This window comes from Eptatretus burgeri, chromosome 3 (genome assembly GCF_056783735.1).
Source record: "Eptatretus burgeri isolate ZD-2024b chromosome 3, Ebu_testis_v1, whole genome shotgun sequence".
Classification (NCBI taxonomy): Eukaryota; Metazoa; Chordata; class Myxini; order Myxiniformes; family Myxinidae; genus Eptatretus; species Eptatretus burgeri.
In genome coordinates, this window is record NC_140963.1 from 48,224,208 (window position 1) to 48,244,813 (window position 20,606).

General features: G+C 45.0%; 1 protein-coding gene across 4 annotated transcripts in view; it reads right to left on the reverse strand.

Annotated features, from left to right (window-relative positions):
• The window catches only part of LOC147029818 (protein mono-ADP-ribosyltransferase PARP14-like), a 171,760-nt gene that overhangs the window by 130,460 nt on the left and 20,694 nt on the right, over nucleotides 1–20,606 (reverse strand). For all 4 annotated transcript variants that reach the window (XM_085873173.1, XM_085873171.1, XM_085873175.1 and 1 more), the window contains exon 2: nucleotides 14,255–14,364. In XM_085873173.1, coding sequence (XP_085729299.1) covers nucleotides 14,255–14,364 — 110 coding nt within the window. The remainder of the gene's footprint in view (nucleotides 1–14,254; nucleotides 14,365–20,606) is intronic.

Sequence of the window (20,606 nt, forward strand, 5' to 3'; positions counted from 1 at the left end):
ACAAGTGCTTAAGCAAAGGTAAGCAGGGAGGGTTCTCCGAGGGTGTGATTTATTTTATTCTGTGATTTTAGAGTGAATTTTAGCGGTTGTGATCTGTGTGATTTTAGAGTCAATTTTAGCGGTTGTGATCTGTGTGATTTTAGAGTGAATTTTAGCGGTTGTGATCTGTGTGATTTTAGAGATGGGGAATAGGAATGGCAAAAGGAATGAAATTGTGTATACTGAGGCAAATTGTATTCAAAAGCCACAGAGAGGTACATGTGCAAGGATTATGTTTGATAAGTATGGGCCTGAAGCTGTGACAGATATGGGAAAATGGTGCAATTGGACCAAAAATAGTAGATTACCCTTCCCTGAGAATGGTACGTTCGATCACGAATGTTTGGACAATTTAAGAAAAGTACTGGAAGTGAAAAATAGTGACAAAAAGGTCCAGAAGCAGCTGAACTGGAGCGTTTATATAAATTGGATGAAGGAATGTCGTGACAGAGTCGAAAAGGCATGGTTGTTAAACCTTAAGGGTCAGCTAGACCAATTAACGAAGCAAATGCCGGTGAGACTTGAAAATAAAACCAAGAGACAGCGAGCAGTGGCTGTCAGATTTGAGGATGAAGAAGAAGACTCAGATACATGGCCAGAGTGCACAGTTCCGATAGCACAACCGCTCGAGGACGAAGAAGCGGGAGAGACAGAGGGAGATAATGCCACAGGGCAAGGAGAGGCTCAACGGGGATCTAGGAGAGTAATTAAAAAAGAAACAAGAACACAAAGCAAAGAGAAAGTTCCTCTTGCTGACAAGGGTAAAATGCAAACTCGATAAAAAAAAATAATGCCAGAGACCGCAAAGGATAGAGATGATGAGGCACTCATTGGCGCATTTCCATTGCGAGATTACCCGGGTGCAAGGGAGGTGCAAGCGATATATCGTCCGTGGGGCTCTGAATTAAGAGCCATCGTAAGTGAGATGCCAAAGATACGAGAGAACCCAAAAAAATTCCAGACAGAGCTCCAGGTGGTAGTGGCATGCCATCAGCCAACATATATGGACATGGAAATATTATTAAAATTAATGGTACCAGAGGGGTTACTCCGACAATTGAAACAGGTAGCTGCATGGCCAGATGAAGCTCCTGGAGACAGGGAGGAGCTCAAAGAACATATCGACACCCTCATTGACGCTGTCACAGAGGTGGTAACACTTAAGACAGACTGGGAAAAAATACAGACGTGCAGGCAACGCGCGGCCGAGGACCCATTGGAGTTCTTAGAGCGTTTTCGGGGTGTATACCAATGTCACTCTGGACTGAAAGAAGAGGGAGTACCATTTGCTAATGTATACCTAAATGGTTTGACGGCCAAATTGCAAAATGAAATAAAGCGAGTCGGTATCGGCTGGGAATTAAAGGACGTGAAAGACGATGAAATATGTAACGCATTGTAATTCATTGTTGAAACAACGTTCTGACAAGGAAAACAAATCAACATTAATGCTATCCCAGGTTCAAGGTCAAGGTGAATGCCCTGGGGGAAGGAATGCGAGATATAATGCACAAAACCAACCTATTACCGTCAGAGGCCACAATACAGAGACCAGCGCAGAGATGTCTGTTATACATGCGGAAAACAAGGGCACTGGGCTAACGAATGCCGAAATCGTAGAAACAGTCGAACTTATAGTATGTATGAACCGGTAGAACAGAGACCAGCGGCACAATACAGAGATGAAAATCGCAGACACTCCACGCCTCCAGTGAATGAAAATCCATATTATATACAACAGGAAAGATGGGGAACACAGTTTGAGCAAGCTGGTTCATTTCAACCCACTGCACCTCATACCGAATTCCCCCCTCCTCCTTCCCCAGCCTCGTTCCCTCCTCCTCCACCCTCATTTCTACCTCCTCCATCTCAAGGTTCATTTCAAACCCAAAACCCATTCGTTTTATGACAAAGAAAAGAAGCGACATTGTCTGAGTTACCCTTCCTGAATTTGAAACCATGTGACGAACTGAAATTGACTTTGAAAATTGAAGGCCAAGAGATTCCTTTCTTAGTCGACACAGGAGCAACCAAATCTGCGCTCAGAAGGAGTGATTTCCCAGACGCCCCGTTATCGCGAGAACGAGTAAAAGTAGTGGGGATGTCAGGAGTTGCTTGTACGATTCCACTGACAGAGCAGCTGCGGGTGGAAATTGGACCATTGTCTGTAAACCATGCATTTTTGATGGCAACTGATATACCAATTAATCTGTTGGGGAGAGATCTGTTATGCAAGCTGAATTGTACAGTTAAGTGTACCCCTGAGGGAGTATATTTAGAAATACCTCATGAATCGCATATAACTAAGATGAATTTATTACAGGAAAATACAGAAAATCTTGTATATCAATGGACTGTGATTAATTGTGAAGCATTTAACTATTTGCAGGAATATTTGTCACATTTGAAGAGAAACGTACCCGTGCTCGATTGGGTGAGTAAACACGGCATGGACAGACGATACTTACAGACTCGACTACACTGCATTTCAGATTGCAACGTCAAAGGGAAAGATTACGTCTATGCGAGTGAAACACTCGAAATTACACTTCTTCTTCTTCTTCTTTCGGCTGCTCCCGTTAGGGGTCGCCACAGCGGATCATCCGTATGATCCGCATAGTGATTTGGCACATGTTTTACGCCGGATGCCCTTCCTGACGCAACCCTGGTCGCCTCTTACGACACACAGGGATATGGTACACCTAGTTTAACCGGGGTATACACCGGCCCAGTATACTGGTACTCATTTCGCCAACCTCAGAAGGATGACAGGCTGAGTCAACCCCCTGGTGTATTAATTCAGTGGCCCAACGGGGCTTGAACTCAGGACCTTTTGGATCCCAAGCCGTTGCCCTAACCACTGCGCCAACACCAGGATACTCGAAATTACACCAGACCTTTAAATTAGTGTTGGGAACAATTTGGATTGGAAAGCAAGGTATTGGCCTGGAGGTGCATCTCACGCAGGAACAATTAAAATTGTGGAACCAACCGTCCAGTGTTACACCACAGGTTACTTTAGCGATTGCAGAAGGTTACCAGGAAACGGACATCGGTCACATGGTAACCTCTTTGAAGAAAGCATCACAAGCGACTTTGATGGAATCGAGCCAAGTAAACGGACTTTGGAAGATCAGGGAACAGGGATACTGTTGGTCAAAATGTCGAGGAACGGTAAAAACTGTGTTCGAGATGGTTGATCTCTCGGAATTAAATGGGTCAGAAAAATTACCTGAATTACTAGAACAAGTCCCGACTTGTCTGTGGGTGACATATCCCAACAATGTAGGCCAAATTAAAGGCATGAATCCAGTCAAGATGACTATAGATCCAGAAAAGAAACTGCCTCGAAAACCGCAATACCCTATGTTTCCAGAAGCAGAAGTAGGAATTGCTCCTGTAGTGGAAGCGCTATTGAGACAAGGGATAATCATTCCCACCGTTAGTCAATGTAATACACCGATCCTACCTGTGAGAAAACCCAGGAAGCCAACGTGGAGATTCGTACAGGATTTGAGGGCAGTGAATGACGTGATAATTCCAGCTTTTCCTGTAATTGCAAATCCAACTACCATTCTATCAAGCATCCCAAGTACTACTACCTATTTTAGTGTTGTGGATCTTTGTTCAGCTTTTTTTAGTATACCGATAGCCCAAGATGTACAGTTTCTGTTTGCATTCACCTACCAGGGAAGGCAATACACTTGGACTGTATTGCCCCAGGGGTATTGTGAAAGTCCAACATTATTCTCGAGGGCCCTAAAAGATGACTTGGATGATGTAGTTTTCCCTTGTGGATCCACACTGATTCAATATGTTGACGACCTACTGATCTGTTCAGCGTCAAAAGACGCATGCGAACGAGATACATTGACACTGTTGAGGGCCTTAGCCAGAAAAGGACACAAAGCATCGAGTGCTAAATTGCGGTTTTGCCAAGAAGTAGTGAAATATTTGGGACATATTCTGAAGGGAGATACAAGACGCATCTCCCCTGAACGTATAGCGGCAATATTAAAACTGCCCAAGCCAACTACTGCTAAACAGATGAGGTCTTTCCTCGGAATGACCGGCTATTGCAGACAGTGGATACCAGATTATGCGGCCTTATTGCGCCCCCTGGTGGACATTGGTTCGGCAAACGCGCCCAGCCCACCTGCGTGGACACAAAATGCAGACAAGACTTTTGTAACGCTAAAGCAAACTCTTTCTTCGGCTCCCGCTCTGGGTTTACCAAACCATGAAAAACCTTTCCATTTGTATGCATGTGAGAGACAGGGGTTTGCACAATCTGTGCTGACACAGAAGCACGGAAATAAATTACGGCCTGTTGCATATTACAGTACTAAATTGGATCCGGTAGCGCAAGGATTCCCCCCTTGTCTCAAGGCAGTAGCAGCCGCTTCGCTCGCGGTGCAGGCAACAGAAGCACTCGTCGTGGGAAACACTTTGATTCTCCTGGTACCGCATGCAGTGACAGCTGTACTGTTAAAAACAAAAACACAGCATTTGTTGGCTTCAAGAGCAATAACATAGGAACTCTCACTCACAGCACCCACGAACATTACGATTAGAAGATGCGCACCGCTGAACCCCGCTAGTTTGTTGCCAGGAGTACAAGATGGTGATCCTCACAATTGTGAAGAGATAATCGCCCACATGTGTCTACCCCATCCTGACTTGAGAGACACACCAATCCAAAATTCTGAATTGATTCTATATGTCGACGGTTCATCATCACGTGCACCTGATGGATATCTATTAACAAGCTACGCCGTTTGCTCTGATCATGAAGTAATCGAAAGCGGGAGATTGGCTGAGAGCTGCTCCGCACAACAGGCAGAACTGTTCACCCTTACTCGTGCATGCCATTTAGCCAAAGGCCAAATAGTGACAATTTACACTGATTCCGGCTATGCCTTTGGTGCTGTACACGAATTCGGAGCACTCTGGCGCGAAAGGGGTTTTATAACATCATCAGGTGCGCGGGTAAGGAATGGAGCATGGATTGCGAATCTGCTGGAAGTAATACTTCTGCCTCACTAAATTGCAGTGGTTAAATGTGACGCCCACACCGGGAGATCTGATGACGTCTCACGGGGAAATGCCAGGGCAGATGTAGCTGCAAAATCTGCTGCCCACACCAGAGCTCTTTTAATATCACAATGTGTATTGAGACAAGAGGCGATGCCAACCATTGGCGATGTAAACACTTTACAGACAGCTGTTAGTGCTAAAGAACAAGATTTGTGGATATTGGCTGGATGTGAATTTGAAAATGAATCCAAATTATGGAGATCATCTGATGGTCATGTGGTGGCACCAAGAGCTCTATTACGTTGGCTCGCCCGATTGGCACATGGGGCCGGGCATACTAGCAAAGGGGGCATGAGTGCTTCAATTAGGAGACAGTGGTTTGCCCCGGGGTTTAGTCCAATTGCAGAACAGTATTGTAAGACATGTCATATTTGCCAAAAACATAACCCAGCAAGGGGGGTGGAGATGGCCCCAGGGGGTCATCCAATTCCATTCGGACCTTTTGTTCATATCCAGATCGATTTTGTTCAGTTACCAAAATGCTGCGGTTTTGAATTTGCTTTAGTCATCGTCGATTTGTTCACCAAGTGGGTTGAGGCTTACCCTTGTCGGAAAGCAGATGCCATTACTGTGGTTAAACTGTTGATGAAGAATTTCATCTGTAGGTTTGGAATACCTTGTAGGATCTCCAGTGACCAAGGTACTCATTTCACAGCTGAAGTGGTGAAAGAAATGTGTCGCGTATTGCAAATCAAGCAACATTTTGACTGCCCGTACCGTCCGCAATCTGCAGGGGCAGTAGAGAGGCAGAATGGATTTCTAAAGAATAAACTGGCCAAGAATTGTGAACAAACTGGATTAAAATGGCCAGATGCTCTGCCAATTGCTCTCATGACTATGAGATCTACCGCAAATCGAAACACTGGCTTATCTCCGCATGAGATTCTGATGGGAAGACCAATGAGATTACCGAACTCAACTCCTTTGACTATAAAAGACATGAATATGCAGCAAATGGACGACACGTTGCTTACGTTCTGTGTCTCTCTGAATCACGCTATAAAAACTTTTTATGCACTGGTGAAACAAGCTCTGCCAGAACCAGCCACGTCTGATCATCACAACTTCAAACCCGGAGACTTTGTTAATGTGAAAATTTACAAAAGGAAGAACTCTCTTCAAGCACGTTGGTGTGGGCCATTTCAAATACTGCTAACTACCCATACAGCTGTGAAGTGTAAAGGAAGAGCAACATGGATTCATGCCACACACTGCAAACTGGCACACGGCCAAAAAGAACCCGAGGAGAACACTGCTTCCTGATAACTTTAATGATTCTTTCCATTGCAGGATTATTTGTACTACTAAATGCAGGTTGTACAATGTGTACTTGGCCTGTTAAGCCGATAAGTACTGTCTGTGACCAACGTTATTTGCATGTTCTTTGGAGATGGGCCTGTCAGACTGCCCACCAAACTAAGCCTAGGGCATTCAGAGACCGAAGAAGCTTAACGAGTAGAGTGGGTTCACCACATGGAATAAACACTTATCTGGCTCATTCTCGTAAACACGCGAAGGCTTTTAATAAAACCAATTGCTGGGTTTGTACTAAGATACCTCATTCAGCAGTTACTGGAATACCTCTACTGGCAATACCATTCAATCTGAGTGATTGGTGTGGCTCCTGGGCAAAGGAAAATAACTGGGATAAACAAAATAATAACCTTGACGACCACATCGTAACCAATGGAAATGGAAATTGCCTCCGACAATGAAATTTCAGCAACTGGTTTTGGCCAAATTTTAATTTAAGTAAAATGCCTCCACATTTTATGGTTGAACAGGTGACAGAAAAACCTGAACTATGCTTGGTGCAAGAGGCATGGGGAGAAAGAAGATTAGGAAATTCTGAATGCAGTAATTATGTTTATGAAAATCACACGATGGGACCACAAGTCGCTTTAAATAATACCTATTTCGTGTGTGGATATTGAGCATACCCATGGCTTCCAGTTAATTGGAGTGGATCTTGTTTCTTGTCATTCATTTTGCCGCATATGCGCCTGCTATCTAAGTCACCTTTTGAGCATTTGAAACGGGGTAAACGGAGTTTCACGTCAACTGAATTGTTCTTCATGATTTTAATCCCTCACTACGGTGTAGGACAAACGTCTGCGGGATTGGCAGAGTAAGCTGCTTCGCTTGAATCATTGGCAAATAAAACTGCTCTAGGCATGGTTGATATCAACTCGGAGGTCGTCGCCCTACGTGCAGATTCAATGCAAAACTGAGTTGTGCTCGACCTCATTCTCAAGGCTCAAGGAGGAACGTGTGCTGCAATTAACTCTGAGTGTTGTACTTATATCCCTGATAACTCGGAGAAAATCACAAACAGCTGACAAGATTAAGCAAGAAGGAGCCAAGTATCACAATTATTTTATGAAAGACGGGCTTTATTCCTGGTTTGAAGGGGTTTTTAGAGGATGGGGAACTACCCTATTGCATTGGATTTCCGTTGGGTTATTGTGGATCATCATTGCAGTGGTGCTTGTTAGATGTGCAACAATTACAATGCCGGCATTGATTGTTTCTTGTCTAAAGAGGAATACTGCTAAAAAGGTGATGGTGGCCCAAGCACCACCCTCCTACCCAGGTTTTGAAACTGAGTCCTACGACTCTTATGAGATAGAACCTGAACTTGGAAATCCATAAGTAGCGCAAATGAATGTGTTCAATATTCACGGGAATTGTTATTCCACTTTTGCCCATCTGCTCTGTTCCTGAAATAGGTTGTTGAAAATCAGCTGTGCAGCCCAACGGGTAGCCTTATCTTCTATCAGCCTAGGGGCCTACTGGAACCTCGACCAGGTCCAAAGCTGTACAACCACATGAAGCCACCTGGCTTGCGAGACAGGAAAGGCTTAGGGACTGAGCTCTATGATGTGAAAGAGGGGGGATGTGACTACCAAAGAAAATGGGCACACTCGAACGCAAGAGAAAATGTATTTCCAAGTGACAGAAATCGTTAAACTTAAGTTGTGTTGCCTTTTTAGGCAACAAGGGGGGAGTGTTGGGGAAATTTTTACTCTTTAGACAAGAAACCTTTGCCTCAGTCTAAGTAGGTCAAAGTGGTTGTTTTTTTACTCTCTACTGTTCTATTATTTAATTGTTAAGGCCTACCACCGACTTATAATCTTGTCTTTCTTTGACACTTTGGACATTGTTTGGTTCTTTTGCAAGTACAAGGTGACCGGGCTGATAAGCTATACATTCCGTTCTTTGCTATCAAAAGCCCTCTCTACTCTAAAATGATATATATATATATATATATATATATATATATATATATATATATATATATATATATATATATATATATATATATATATATATATATATATATATATGAAGGAGCGGAGATCAGAGGGAGAACGAGGGGACGAACAGCAAATAAATTGTACAAAAGAAAGAACTCCTTGTGGACATTGATTTTACTGGATTTCTGTGGTTTATTTATCACGATACATGCAAAACCGAGTCGGCTAGACGTTGAACCCTCGAGGAGGACAAGATCCCTCAACAACCTAAAGAATCCTTTCGATCACGACGAGGTTCGAAGAAAAAATTCCACATCATCAGAGAACCACCTCACCGCCGTCGAGTCTGGCATTTCACTCAAGCCGACTGGCAGGGTCTCCAAGCAGCCCTTAAACTTATAGACTGGTCTCCTATCTCTACTTTCTCCAAAGTCAACTCATCCTGGGAATTCTTTCAAAGAAACTTGCTCTCCCTCATGCACAGATTTATCCCCTCTAGTCTTCAGTTGTCCTACCCTTCCTCCTGCCCTTGGTTCACTGAAGCTTGTGGTGAGGCAGTTGTCCTGAAACAACTTGCCTTTGCCTCGTGCAAAGCAAACCCAACTGAGGATAATCTCAGTTCCTTCCATAAAGCATGGAACAAGTGTGTATCTTCCCTCAGGAGAGCCAGAAAACATCTTTCTCATCTCAAGTCTGAACTCTCAAACCTCTCCCCCTCCTCAAAATCCTGGTGGCGTCTAATCAAATCTGTTTCTGGTGTATGTTCCCCCTCCATCCCCTACCTTACCTCAAATGGCAGCACTGCCGATACCGCACCTGAAAAAGCTGAATGCCTAAACTTGGTGTTTGCAGCTAAATCTTGTGTCCTAAACCCATCACTTTCTCTACCCACCTTACCCAGTCGCACCCAACTGTCCCTGGACTCTGTGTCCTTTTCTCCTGACAAGGTGGAGAGCTTGCTGTCAAAACTCGACTCAGATTCTGCAACCGGTCCAGACAGCATCAGCCCACGTGTCCTCAAAGCCTGCTCTTCTGCTCTTGCTCACCCTCTCTCTGTTCTATTCACCCTCATTTGCTCAAGGCCATCTGCCATCTGCTTGGAAATCAGCAAATATCACTGCCCTTCACAAAAAATGTGCAAAAAACAGATCCCTGCAACTACAGACCAATCAGCCTTCTCCCAATCATCAGCAAGGTTATGGAATCCATCATCACTTCAGACATCAAATCCTTCCTCTTCTCCAATGGCTTGACTTCTGATCATCAATTTGGTTTCAGACCAGGTCACTCTACCCTGGATATGCTGCTTCTGCTCTCCCAACAATGGATGCCAGACAGGAAATCTGAGCCATATCCCTGGATATATCATGTGCTTTTGACACAGTCTGGCACCCTGCCCTGCTCACCAAACTCTCTTCCTATGGTATCCAAGCCCATCTCCACTCATGGCTCGCAGACTTCCTCTCCTGTCACAGTCAACGTGTGGCCCGAAATGGAGTTCTTTCATCCCCCCTTCCTGTCCAGGCTGGAGTTCCTCAAGGTAGCGTTCTGGGCCCTGTTCTTTTTCTGGTTTTCATCAATGATCTCTCCGACTCTCTGGAAAATCCTCTACATCTCTTTGCTGATGACTCCACCCTCTGCCGTACCATCGGTCATCCCTCAGACCGGCAAGCAGCAGCTTCTTCGCTCACTGCTGATCTGGATAAAATCACAAACTGGTCCAACACGTGGAACATGTCTTTCAATACAGACAAATCTCACACTCTCACGATGTCTCTTCGAAAGGACCGTTAAGAAACCCCCCCCCGCCCCCCATCCACTTTCTCAACAATCCTCTGGAAGAAGTCCTTTCTTTCAAGCTTCTGGGTCCTTTCCTGGGAAAGACACATTTCAAACCTCGCCTCCAAAGCCAGTCACCAACTGGGAATCCTCCGTCGTGCAAGGTCCTTCCTCGGCCCACCTGAGCTCCTGACCACTTACAAAGCTTTTGTCCGCAGCCTGATGGAGTACTGCTCTCCCCTCTGGGCTGGTGTTCCTGTCTCCCACCGTTCTCGGCTTCACGCTGTAGAAACCAAGGCATTTCGGATCATTGGCATCTCCCGCAATGAGGCTGAGTCTTTGGGCCTCTCACTCAATCACCGCAGGTTGGTCGGTGGTCTTTCTGTCTTCTACCGTCTCCTCTCCAGCCTCGCCCCCCCCTGCTCTCTCTGCGATTTGTCCCCACCACATTTCTGGTAAAACTACCAAAATCAGGAATCACTGCTCACCTTCACCCTTTCATTCCTCTTTTTTCCCGCCTTTGGAATAAACTCCCTCACTCGATTCATTCCCATTCTTCCCTCCAGGCCTTCAAAACAGCTGTTCACCACCACCTCTTATCATCCCCCATCCAAATCCTCGATCTTTTCTACCCCCGATAATCCACCCAAGCCCACCTCCTTCAAATTCCCTGCTTTCCTTCCTGAAAGTCCCTGTAATGTCCATCTTCTATTCTCCATGTTCCCCATCCCATCCCTCTCCCTTCTACAGATCTCCAAATGTCTCTGTTCCCCACTATTTTGTCCTTCCCACTCCCTCCCCTCCTTTCTCATGCCCCCCTTGATGTGCGTTGTGAGGTTCGCTCTCATACGAGCCTCAACAAGGTATACAAAAAAAAGCTGCTGGTGTACCTCCCAATATCGTCAAATTTATTCCGCCACTCCACCTGAATACTGAAAAGCAGTTTCCGAGTTAGAAATTAATTATCAGATTGTTTTGAATTCAATGGAGGTGTTCGGCAAGATATGCTAGTACCAACCTTGGTCCTTCAGGCTATTGACTGACTGGAGTACAGTGAAACAAACTCGGAAATGGGGGCAGGATCTGTGGAATCAACTATGGAAATGAAGAGATCTTCACCGATTTTGACTCTGCCGATGATATCGTTCTTCTGGCAAAGTCATTGTCAGTAAAACACATTGAGATTCTGCATCAAGTGTAATGTGTTGCAATGAACATTGTTATTGCTAGTGCGTGCCCATACATGCATGGATGAACGTGCGTGGCCGTACGTGCAAAAAAAAATAATAATAATTATTTTCAAACCGCGTGCCAGAAACAACAACCACACAGGCCGTTCCTTCGCTCTTGCGTGCCCGTAGGTGCGTGGCCGTACGTGCAAAAAAAAAAACTGTCAAACAAATACACAGGCCGTTCCTTCGCTCTCGTAAACGACTGGATTGGGGCATTGTGTTTATCTATAAATGCGCATAAGAAATCGAGAAATTATTATAATACAGTGAGTCATCACTATCCGGAAATCCGTACGTTGTAACCCATAATGGGGAACGCGGCTGCGGATCTCTTCCCCAACGGCCACACCTACGCAGAAACGTGTCCTGTCATTGGTAACTAAATGGCACCCTTTCCCCATCGGCCACGCCAACGCAGCAACGTGTCCTGTCATTGGTTTGGTAAATAAATGGCCATAACTTGGGAACCGCTTCTCCGATTAATATCAAACCTTGAAAAGGCACATCAGCGGGTCCCCAGCAATATTCCTGGCAAGTTTCAATCAGATCGGACCAGTGGTTGTCGAGAAACGGCGGTCGCAGACACACATACAGACAGACAGACACACAGAGATTGCTGTAATTATAGATAGATAATAATAACCTCAGCCTTAAAGCACTTCAGAACTCATGCAACCACCCTTGGTCTGGAAGTTAGCTGGCCCAAGATGAAGCTCGAGTTGCTCAATCGTGAAACCAAAGGGCCTATAATAGCCATTGACAACACACACACACACACACACACACACACACACACACACACACACACACACACACACACACACACACACACACACACACACATACACACACACACACACACACACACACACACACACACACACACACACACACACACTGTTTGTACAGTAACAGAGATGGAATACCTCGGCTTCAAAATAACATATTTGGGGGATTCTATGTTGAAGTTAATTGCCAAGCTATTCTCGCACAGTCGACACCAGCTTCACTTTTTAAAACGTGGAAGTCTCCTGTGAACCAATGCATGAAGATACGGATGTTTAGAGAATTTGCCACTGAATGTGTCAATCTTCTGTTACGTATGCAAAACCTGGACAAATATGATTAAGTGCCTGCATAGATGGCCTTGGTGTCTGAGTTGTCAGGTGCATCCTCAAAATGCCTTGGTTGTATCATATTGCCAACTAGATATCCGTGAAATCTCACAAATTACAGAGCTCTCAACCCTTGCGAGCCATGCACAGTTATGTTGGTTTGGAAATCTATGCAGACACAAAGACAGTGATGCTGCAGTTGTCCTATTTACTAACCCTCACAATGGATGGAAGCACCCCCGAGGATGCCCACACACAAGGTGGAACGATACCTTCACACCGCTACTGCACCACCTGGGTCCGACATGGGACTAAGCTGTCAGAACGTCAATGGACAGAAATGCTTGGAGATCTCCCGTGTCTACAGCTATGTTGCGACAGTGATATGCGTGATCGGCGTTAGAGTGGCAAGATGTGCAAGTACACATCTTAAAGGAGTGAAGGCATGAATGTTTCTGCATTCAGTTTAATGATGAAAAAAATGAAAAATTAAATAATCATCAGATCCAGTAATACTGAATCTTTGAAATTTCACTCCATTTTTTCTTTGTCAGAGAGATGGCAAAGCTATATATAGGCCTATACACAAGTATAAAAGCCTGGTGTTGGCGCAGTGGTTAAGGCAGCGGCTTGGGATCCAAAAGGTCCTGAGTTCAAGCCCCGTTGGCCACTGAATAAATACACCAAGGGGTTGACTCAGCCTGTCATCCTTCCGAGGTCGGCGAAATGAGTACCAGTATACTGGGCCGGTGTATACCCCGGTTAAAATCGGTGTACCATATCCCTGTGTCGTAAGAGGCGACCAGGGTTGCATCAGGAAGGGCATCCGGCACATGTAAAACATGTGCCAAATCACGATACGGATCATAAATCCGATCATAAATAAATCACGAACCCATGATCCGCTGTGGCAACCCCTATCGGGAGCAGTCTTTCCGAAAGAAGAAGAAGAAGAAGAAGAAGAAGAAGAAGAAGAAGAAGAAGAAGAAGAAGAAGAAGAAGAAGAAGAAGAAGAAGAAGAAGAAGACACAAGTATAAAAGCCCATCAAAATGATGGGTTGGAATTATTTTATTCAAAATATTCAGAGACTGGAAGATATGATGTTTTGTAGCAAGAAAAGGCGTTACTTTAAAACACATGTACAAATGTTACCCTATTTTCTTTATCTTCTGGGATCATTCATTTTGAGGGTACAGCCTCGTGAGCCTGCCAAATCCTGAAGCCTCTGCCGAGCATCAGGTGTGCTTATATCTTATTTCTTAGACATCACACGTACAGTATGTAAATGAACACTCGTTTTACTCTGCACGTGTTATACACCACGTGCAGCAAATTTCATCTCCCTGCGCCTTGTATTTATTGTTTTTGTTTTTTTAAGCTTCTGTACACTGCCATCGAGGCCCGGTTACAAGTCACCGTCTACATTTCCAAAAGAAGAGACGTAATTAATCTTTAATGGAAATTGTTTTTCGAGTTTTGTTTATCCTGAAAAATAGACCGCAGTGAACACACAGTCGTGTTGAAAGATTGGCCTTTAAACCCCTTCTTAAATCGTCTTTTTGAAGGGGGACAGACATCACACAAACAAATACACAAACACATGTTGTGTTTTATATGGTAGATATATTTTTCCATTCATTTATTTACTTCTGCAATTTAGTTTAGAAGTATTTAAAAAAGAAAAAAGAAAAGTGCCATGGTTCAGATATGCATAAACACACAGGATATAATTACCTCAATAACCGGTTCAACCAATTTTTCTTCCTTGGTGACAACGAGCTGCACCAGCCTTCCTGCTTCAAGATTTACTTCATGCTTCCCTTGGTGAAAAACACGATCCCTGTCTGAAAAAAAGAAAAAGCAAACCCATTATGTTATATTATAGGGGAATTGTGGAGAGGGTGTGGGTAGTTATCAAAAGCATTGGCTCACATTACAAAGATAGTGTTTGACCAACAGTCAGCAGGACAACCAACTAAAATGCTCTTTACATTTTAAATGCACTTGTGCGAAAATAAATCAATCAATGACGTTTCGTCTGCACCAAGTAACCAAATTATAGATTATATTTAGTGGCCACATTCATGTTGCATATGCAGTGTTATTAACCCTGATTCCAAGTGTATCTATTAAAATGAATCCACTGTGAAAAGCATGTGATATTTGTTGCATTCGCTGCCTAATGAAACATATTTATACAAAGATGCATGGTAGCAAATTGGAAAATAATCAGATCTAGGAAATGTGACATATTTTTTAATAATATTGTTTGTTTACAAACGAAAAAAGTCAAAACTATAAGTGGTCAAACAAACTAAAGAAAAACTAACAAAACCAACAAATGTGATGGATCAAACATACAAAGGCAAAACATTGCTCGTTTCCAAGGAAATCACAGAGAAATTCACGAGGTTGCATTCACTGTCTAATGGCACTTTTTTTTTCTTTTTTTTCTTTAAATACACTCAAGGCTCATGGAAAAGCTAGAACACAGAATGGACCAGAACATGACAGAGCAAGAAGAAAATACTTGAAGGGTGGGGGACACACGGACAGGACACACTGACAGCAATGTAGAGGGACACAATGCAGATGCACTTGAAAACAAAATGGGCGTTGGGAAAAATAAGATCAATGGGAGGGGGGGGGGGGGTGTGGAAGGAATAAAATTAATTACATTCTCAATTTCGTTATCCTTTGTCTTAACAGTGTAGAATAAGGTGTTACTTTTTTCCTGGAATCAAATTGACTGTCAGTGAAATCTCTTTTTACAGTCTTTTGATTTCCATAGTGATGTAGATTATATACAAGCAATATAAAATGGTATCTTACTAAATCTTATGTACTTTATCTCATTGAAATATATTGTTGCGGGCCGGGGTTTGGGTGAGATGGCCACAAGTGGGGGGGGGGAGCTATCTCGGCTCCCAGCAGACTCCCCGGAATTGTCGACCGTCACACACGGATAATTCCATGACGCGGCGGGTCGCTTAACCGACCGTGGACACCAATAACTCAACCGCGTGACCTAGGATCCTCCCGTCTATGGGTTAATTGGGTTACCTAATTAGTCACGTGATTTAATTACCGGGGAACACGCCCTCGGTACGCCTTGTCCGAACCGGATCACTTTACCGGATCGGATGCAGCCGAGCGACACTGCCAAGGATGTACCGGCTAAAAGGAACGGATCATTGGGAATAAAGTCCTGGCTAAGCTCGGATTCGGACCATGCAGAATCAATAAAAGAACAGACAAAACCGAGCTGGGAACATTTCTAATAATAATTTATTTACAAGCAGGCGAGGAAAGTTATGTGGCACAGTGAAGGTAGTTTTATTGTTGTGTAATACAGGGATAGAAAGAAGCGTGAGGTGCGACAATTATACAAGCAACTTACAAAAGCAGACACAGAACAGACTTAACCCAAAATAATAATAATAATCTTCTGCAATCTTAACTTACGAGGACAGGTGCCAGGACAAACAAGCATGCACACACACACGCACACACACAACCCAATGAAGAGGAGTTAATAAAGAGAAAAGGGAGGAGAGATGAGGCTAACGGTCTCTGAATACCTTGCACGATTGCCCGATCGCGCCAACATTACGTTTTGGGGAATGCTCTGCTGGGCAATACCTCCCTGACAGCTGGCACGCCGTTTCTTGCTTCGTGCAGCTAGCGTCGGTCCAGAGAACGAGACGCGACCATCGGGCGTGAAGGAAGGGACTTGGTGGAGAAGGCGGAGTCAAGATCCCAAGCCGGGCAGAACGAGCCAGCAGAAACGAAGAAAGGATGACGGCAAGGAACGACGACGACCACGGAAAGACACACCAGGAACGACGAGCACAAACGACAAGCACGAACGACGCACCAGGAACGACGAGCACGAACGACGCACCGGGAACGACGAGCACAAACGACACACCAGGAACAACGAGCAGGGATGAGGATGACTTTTTTTTTCACCATCCTGCGACCCGTCCTTTTATAGATCCAGTGGTGTGGGGTGGGGGCGATAACCTGAAGCAATGGGTTGTCACCCGAATCGGGCGCTCTGGTTGGGCCCCAGCCAGCAGACGGGCCGGTCACCATGAGCGGAAGCGGCTCCACTTCATTTCCGGCCAGATGGTTTCAAGCTGCTGAATCATCTCGCTCTGAGCACCGTGACATATATTGCCTTGCAACGAACCCCGTGCCGTGCCCCGGCTACCTGCGCCCGGCGCTGGTCAATGCACCTGCTCCGTGATGCGCCATGCAGCCTGAGCTGTATAGCACGCCCCTGCCTGATCACGGCCCCACTGGCCTGATGGGCGTGGAGACGTCCGCCGTCCGTGGAGAACACCCGCGGCCGCCAGCGAGGACCGAAGGTAAGATGTTATGACAAACCCATGCACAGACGGTAGGATGTGTGTCATCCGTGCCCTGCTCTGTACGATAATAATGTGTCGCGAGCGGTGCACGGGTCTGCCTTCGAGCACGTTCCGCACAGTGCGCGCGAATCCGCCATTAAGCACGTGGCCAGCGCTCGCATTCGCCCGATATAATGAAATCCAGAAATGAGTTGAAAAGAATGAGCCACTAGTGTCTTGCATACTTGTGTTCCATACTACGTGGCGTAGTGGTTGTTTTCTATTGTCGGCCTCTGACAATGTAGTCATTGGAACCAAGCTGCCAGCCAGCCACGCTCTTGCCGATATTGGGCCATTTGCTTCTGTGTTGTGAAAAACAACATACGTGCAGCCTCTTTAAGAGATATTCGTTCGTATGCCTTTTCAATGCAACCAGCAATCTCATCCCAGATCATCGGAAACTCAAGCCGATCATCTCGAGCTGCTGAGCACACTCTATGACTTGCCGCAAAAGTTGGGTTTAGGGATCGCTTGAGGACGGGAGCTCTGCGCTGTGCCACGCTATGCCGATCGGGTGTCCGAGCGCAGTGCCTACTGGCCTATACGAGGACCCAAATTCAGATTTATATTACCTCTGGAATAAGCAGAAAAGAAGAGTAGAAATGAAGTTCGTGGTGTAAGCAAACCTAGCTATGAGATCCCCGCAACGCACGTCCCGTTGTCTCGCTAAACAAAAGGGAAGGGACTACCTAAATGTATATTAATGGAATAACTGTCTTGGGACCACTGTATGTTGGATGCCATTGCCTTGGAGGCATGTGGTTCCTAGAACCGCAACAATATATCCAAATTAATATTTCCAATGTTTAAATGAAACTGCTCTGCTGCTCAAGTGAAGGACGCTTTGCTGCTGGCACCTATTGTCTGATGGTAATTAAATAACTCCTGAAAGGCAATTGCCATAGACACCTTGTTGTCCAAGGACGATTATATGACAGCATAAAATGGAATGTCCTATTTTGAGAATCTGGTTCCTCGATGGTGAACGGAAGGTATGATCAAAATAACAGGCTTGTGTCTCCATTCACTCGGCCTCTTCATATTTTGTATTAACTTTGTTGTCACCCTCTCCTTCTCACGGCCGGCCTCATAATCCCAAACTGCAATCATGATCTAGGCGTGTCTATCACCCCTTCCCTCCCAAAGTGGCCATGTCTGCAGTTCCCTTTCTCATGTTTGCCGGCTCCTCCCCCCCCCCTTCCCCCCCATATTCACCCTTGCCAGATGATTTGCTCTCCCATATCTTTTGCAATCCAGAGTAGTATAAAAACAATTGTTCTGTGCATTTTGGGGAGAAAGAGGATTGTGTTTGTTTTTGCTTGTCTTGTTATCCTTTTTCCCATGCACATGTTTGTTGTTATTTGTAATTTGATGTGTGTTGTTAAATAAATGGTTTCAGACTCCGAAAGAGAAGAACTTAATTTCTTCCACAGGGGCAAGAACACAGGAAGTGAATAAGCTGGATATGAGGTCAAACACAGTTCAACTGGGAAGTGAAAAATGGGATGAAACAAATGCTAGGAGGAAAAAAAAAGTGAGATGAGAGAGAGGGGGGGGACTGCACATTAACCTAGAAAGGAAGGGGTGTGCTAATAAGGGTAGCAAATATCACGAGTATGGAAGAAGAAGTGACCTGATTTGGTAGTGAACAGCCATCTTGAAGCACTGAAGGAAAAAATGGGATTTAACAAACTAAAGGAGTTGGTCACATAGGCAAGAAAAAAAGTGGAACAAATGATTGGAGGTAAGCAGTGAACCTGGATTTTGGGAGTTTCACCAGAAGTGGGTTACTAGCAGATGGCATGCAAACTTCACACCTCGAGGAGGAACAGATCAAGGAAAGAGCAGAGGATGGAAGACCATAAAGGAGGTGGGAGAATACAGAGGCCACCGACATGTCTGCAATGTACTGTAAATGTAACAGGCCCAGAGGCTAAGCTTCATCGTGGGAGATTCCAATTTTATTTTGCGGCCTAGTTTTCCACAGCATGAAGTGCAAAGTGTGAGGCAGGGGGCATCAGCCCAAAGGGGACAGCAGTACTCCTTCAAGCTGTGGATGAAGATGTTGTAAGTCAATAAAAGTTCAGATGTGCCAAGGAAAGACTTTGCATGACAGAAGAAGCTCAGTCAGCGGCTGGCTTTCTTAGCCAACTTAGATATGTGCTTTACCCAAGAAAGATAATAGTCTGTCTGCCGAATAAGGTGACCTCAAAGTCTGTGATAAAGTTTTTTTTCTCTGTGGATTATTGTAGTATAGGGTCAAAGTTAACATCCCAGGGTGGGTGTCAAACTCTCACCCCAGGGCATTTTGAGAAATCCAAGATGGCGGCCAAAATGGCTTCCGCTTTTAGAAATACTACTATGGTACGCCCAAATTATGCTAGAGAGACATGTAATACATCAAAATAGGGGTTTTAGAGGATGCTTAATTCAGAAATTTAGCCGAGAAAACTGGGTATTTGTTATTTTTTGAGTTATTGGCGATTTTAGGAAGAAAATACTTGTGCGGAGAGGCCCATGGTGTCCAATACAAAATGTCATATGACTTCACTAACATGACAGCAACTACATATATTATAGTAGGCCTACATAAGCCCAGTTTCTTCTTTGTAATTTGTTGCAGAAAGAGAGATTTCCTGCTATTTACAGGCATAATATGTGTCAAGCAAGCACTGCATCAGTCAGGGCACTTTGACGCTGTTTTACTGAAAATTATCTGAATTGTGGAAATCCAACTGTTAACTGATTTTGCCATAACATCCAGTTAACTGATGTTAACTGATTTTCAAAACTGATTTTGTAACAGAACAATTTTTTCAGGTCTTTCTTCATGATGGTGGTGGTGATGGTGCTTTTTAGAAGTAGATGCATGTGCATGTGTGTGTAGATAAGAACAAAGGCTTCAAGTTTCGACGTGTGAGCAGAGACGTAAGTGCTTCAGAATTTTGAATATATAGTGTTGTGGTTGAGGAAATTCGGAAACCACCATTCAGGTCCTGTAGGTGAGATATCTCTGTAAGTACATGTGTAGTTAGCCCAAACCCGTTGTTTAGAGGGAATAAATGTGATTCATTCGGGCTGCGACCCTTTAAGATAGCCGTTTTTCTGTTCTATCTTTATTTTGAACCAACCACGTCTCAACCGCCATCACACAACAACCACCAACCGCAACACCGCTTCACAACAACGACAATGCCAACAGCCACGACCTTTACCTTCACAGCACCATCCCGCAAACATCGCATCACCGCCATTCCAAGCGTCACCGTGGCCAGGGACCGCCACTTTAGACCCTCCACCACCTTCACCTCTCCTTCTTCTGCCGCCATTCCCGCACCACTTGTGAACGCCGAGCGTCAGGCTGTCCTGGCCTCGTACAGGGCGCGCGCTGAGCCGCGGGTACAAAGAGCGGCCTTTCCGAGGGGAAGTCGGATCAGGAATGATACACGCCCACTTCTGTTCCGTCGTATCAGCAAGCGCAAGGCGATTTGGCCCCGCCTCCAGGCGCGTCGGAGTCGAATCGATATATGCAAATTCGGGGATCAGGGGAGGTTCACGCCCACTTTTCCTCCGTCCAATGGGCGAGCGTGGCTCCGCCCCTGAGCTCATCCTGATCCGGAAATTTGCATATGGGTTCTCCTGCCGTACTATAAAGCGCCGAGCGCGGGGTG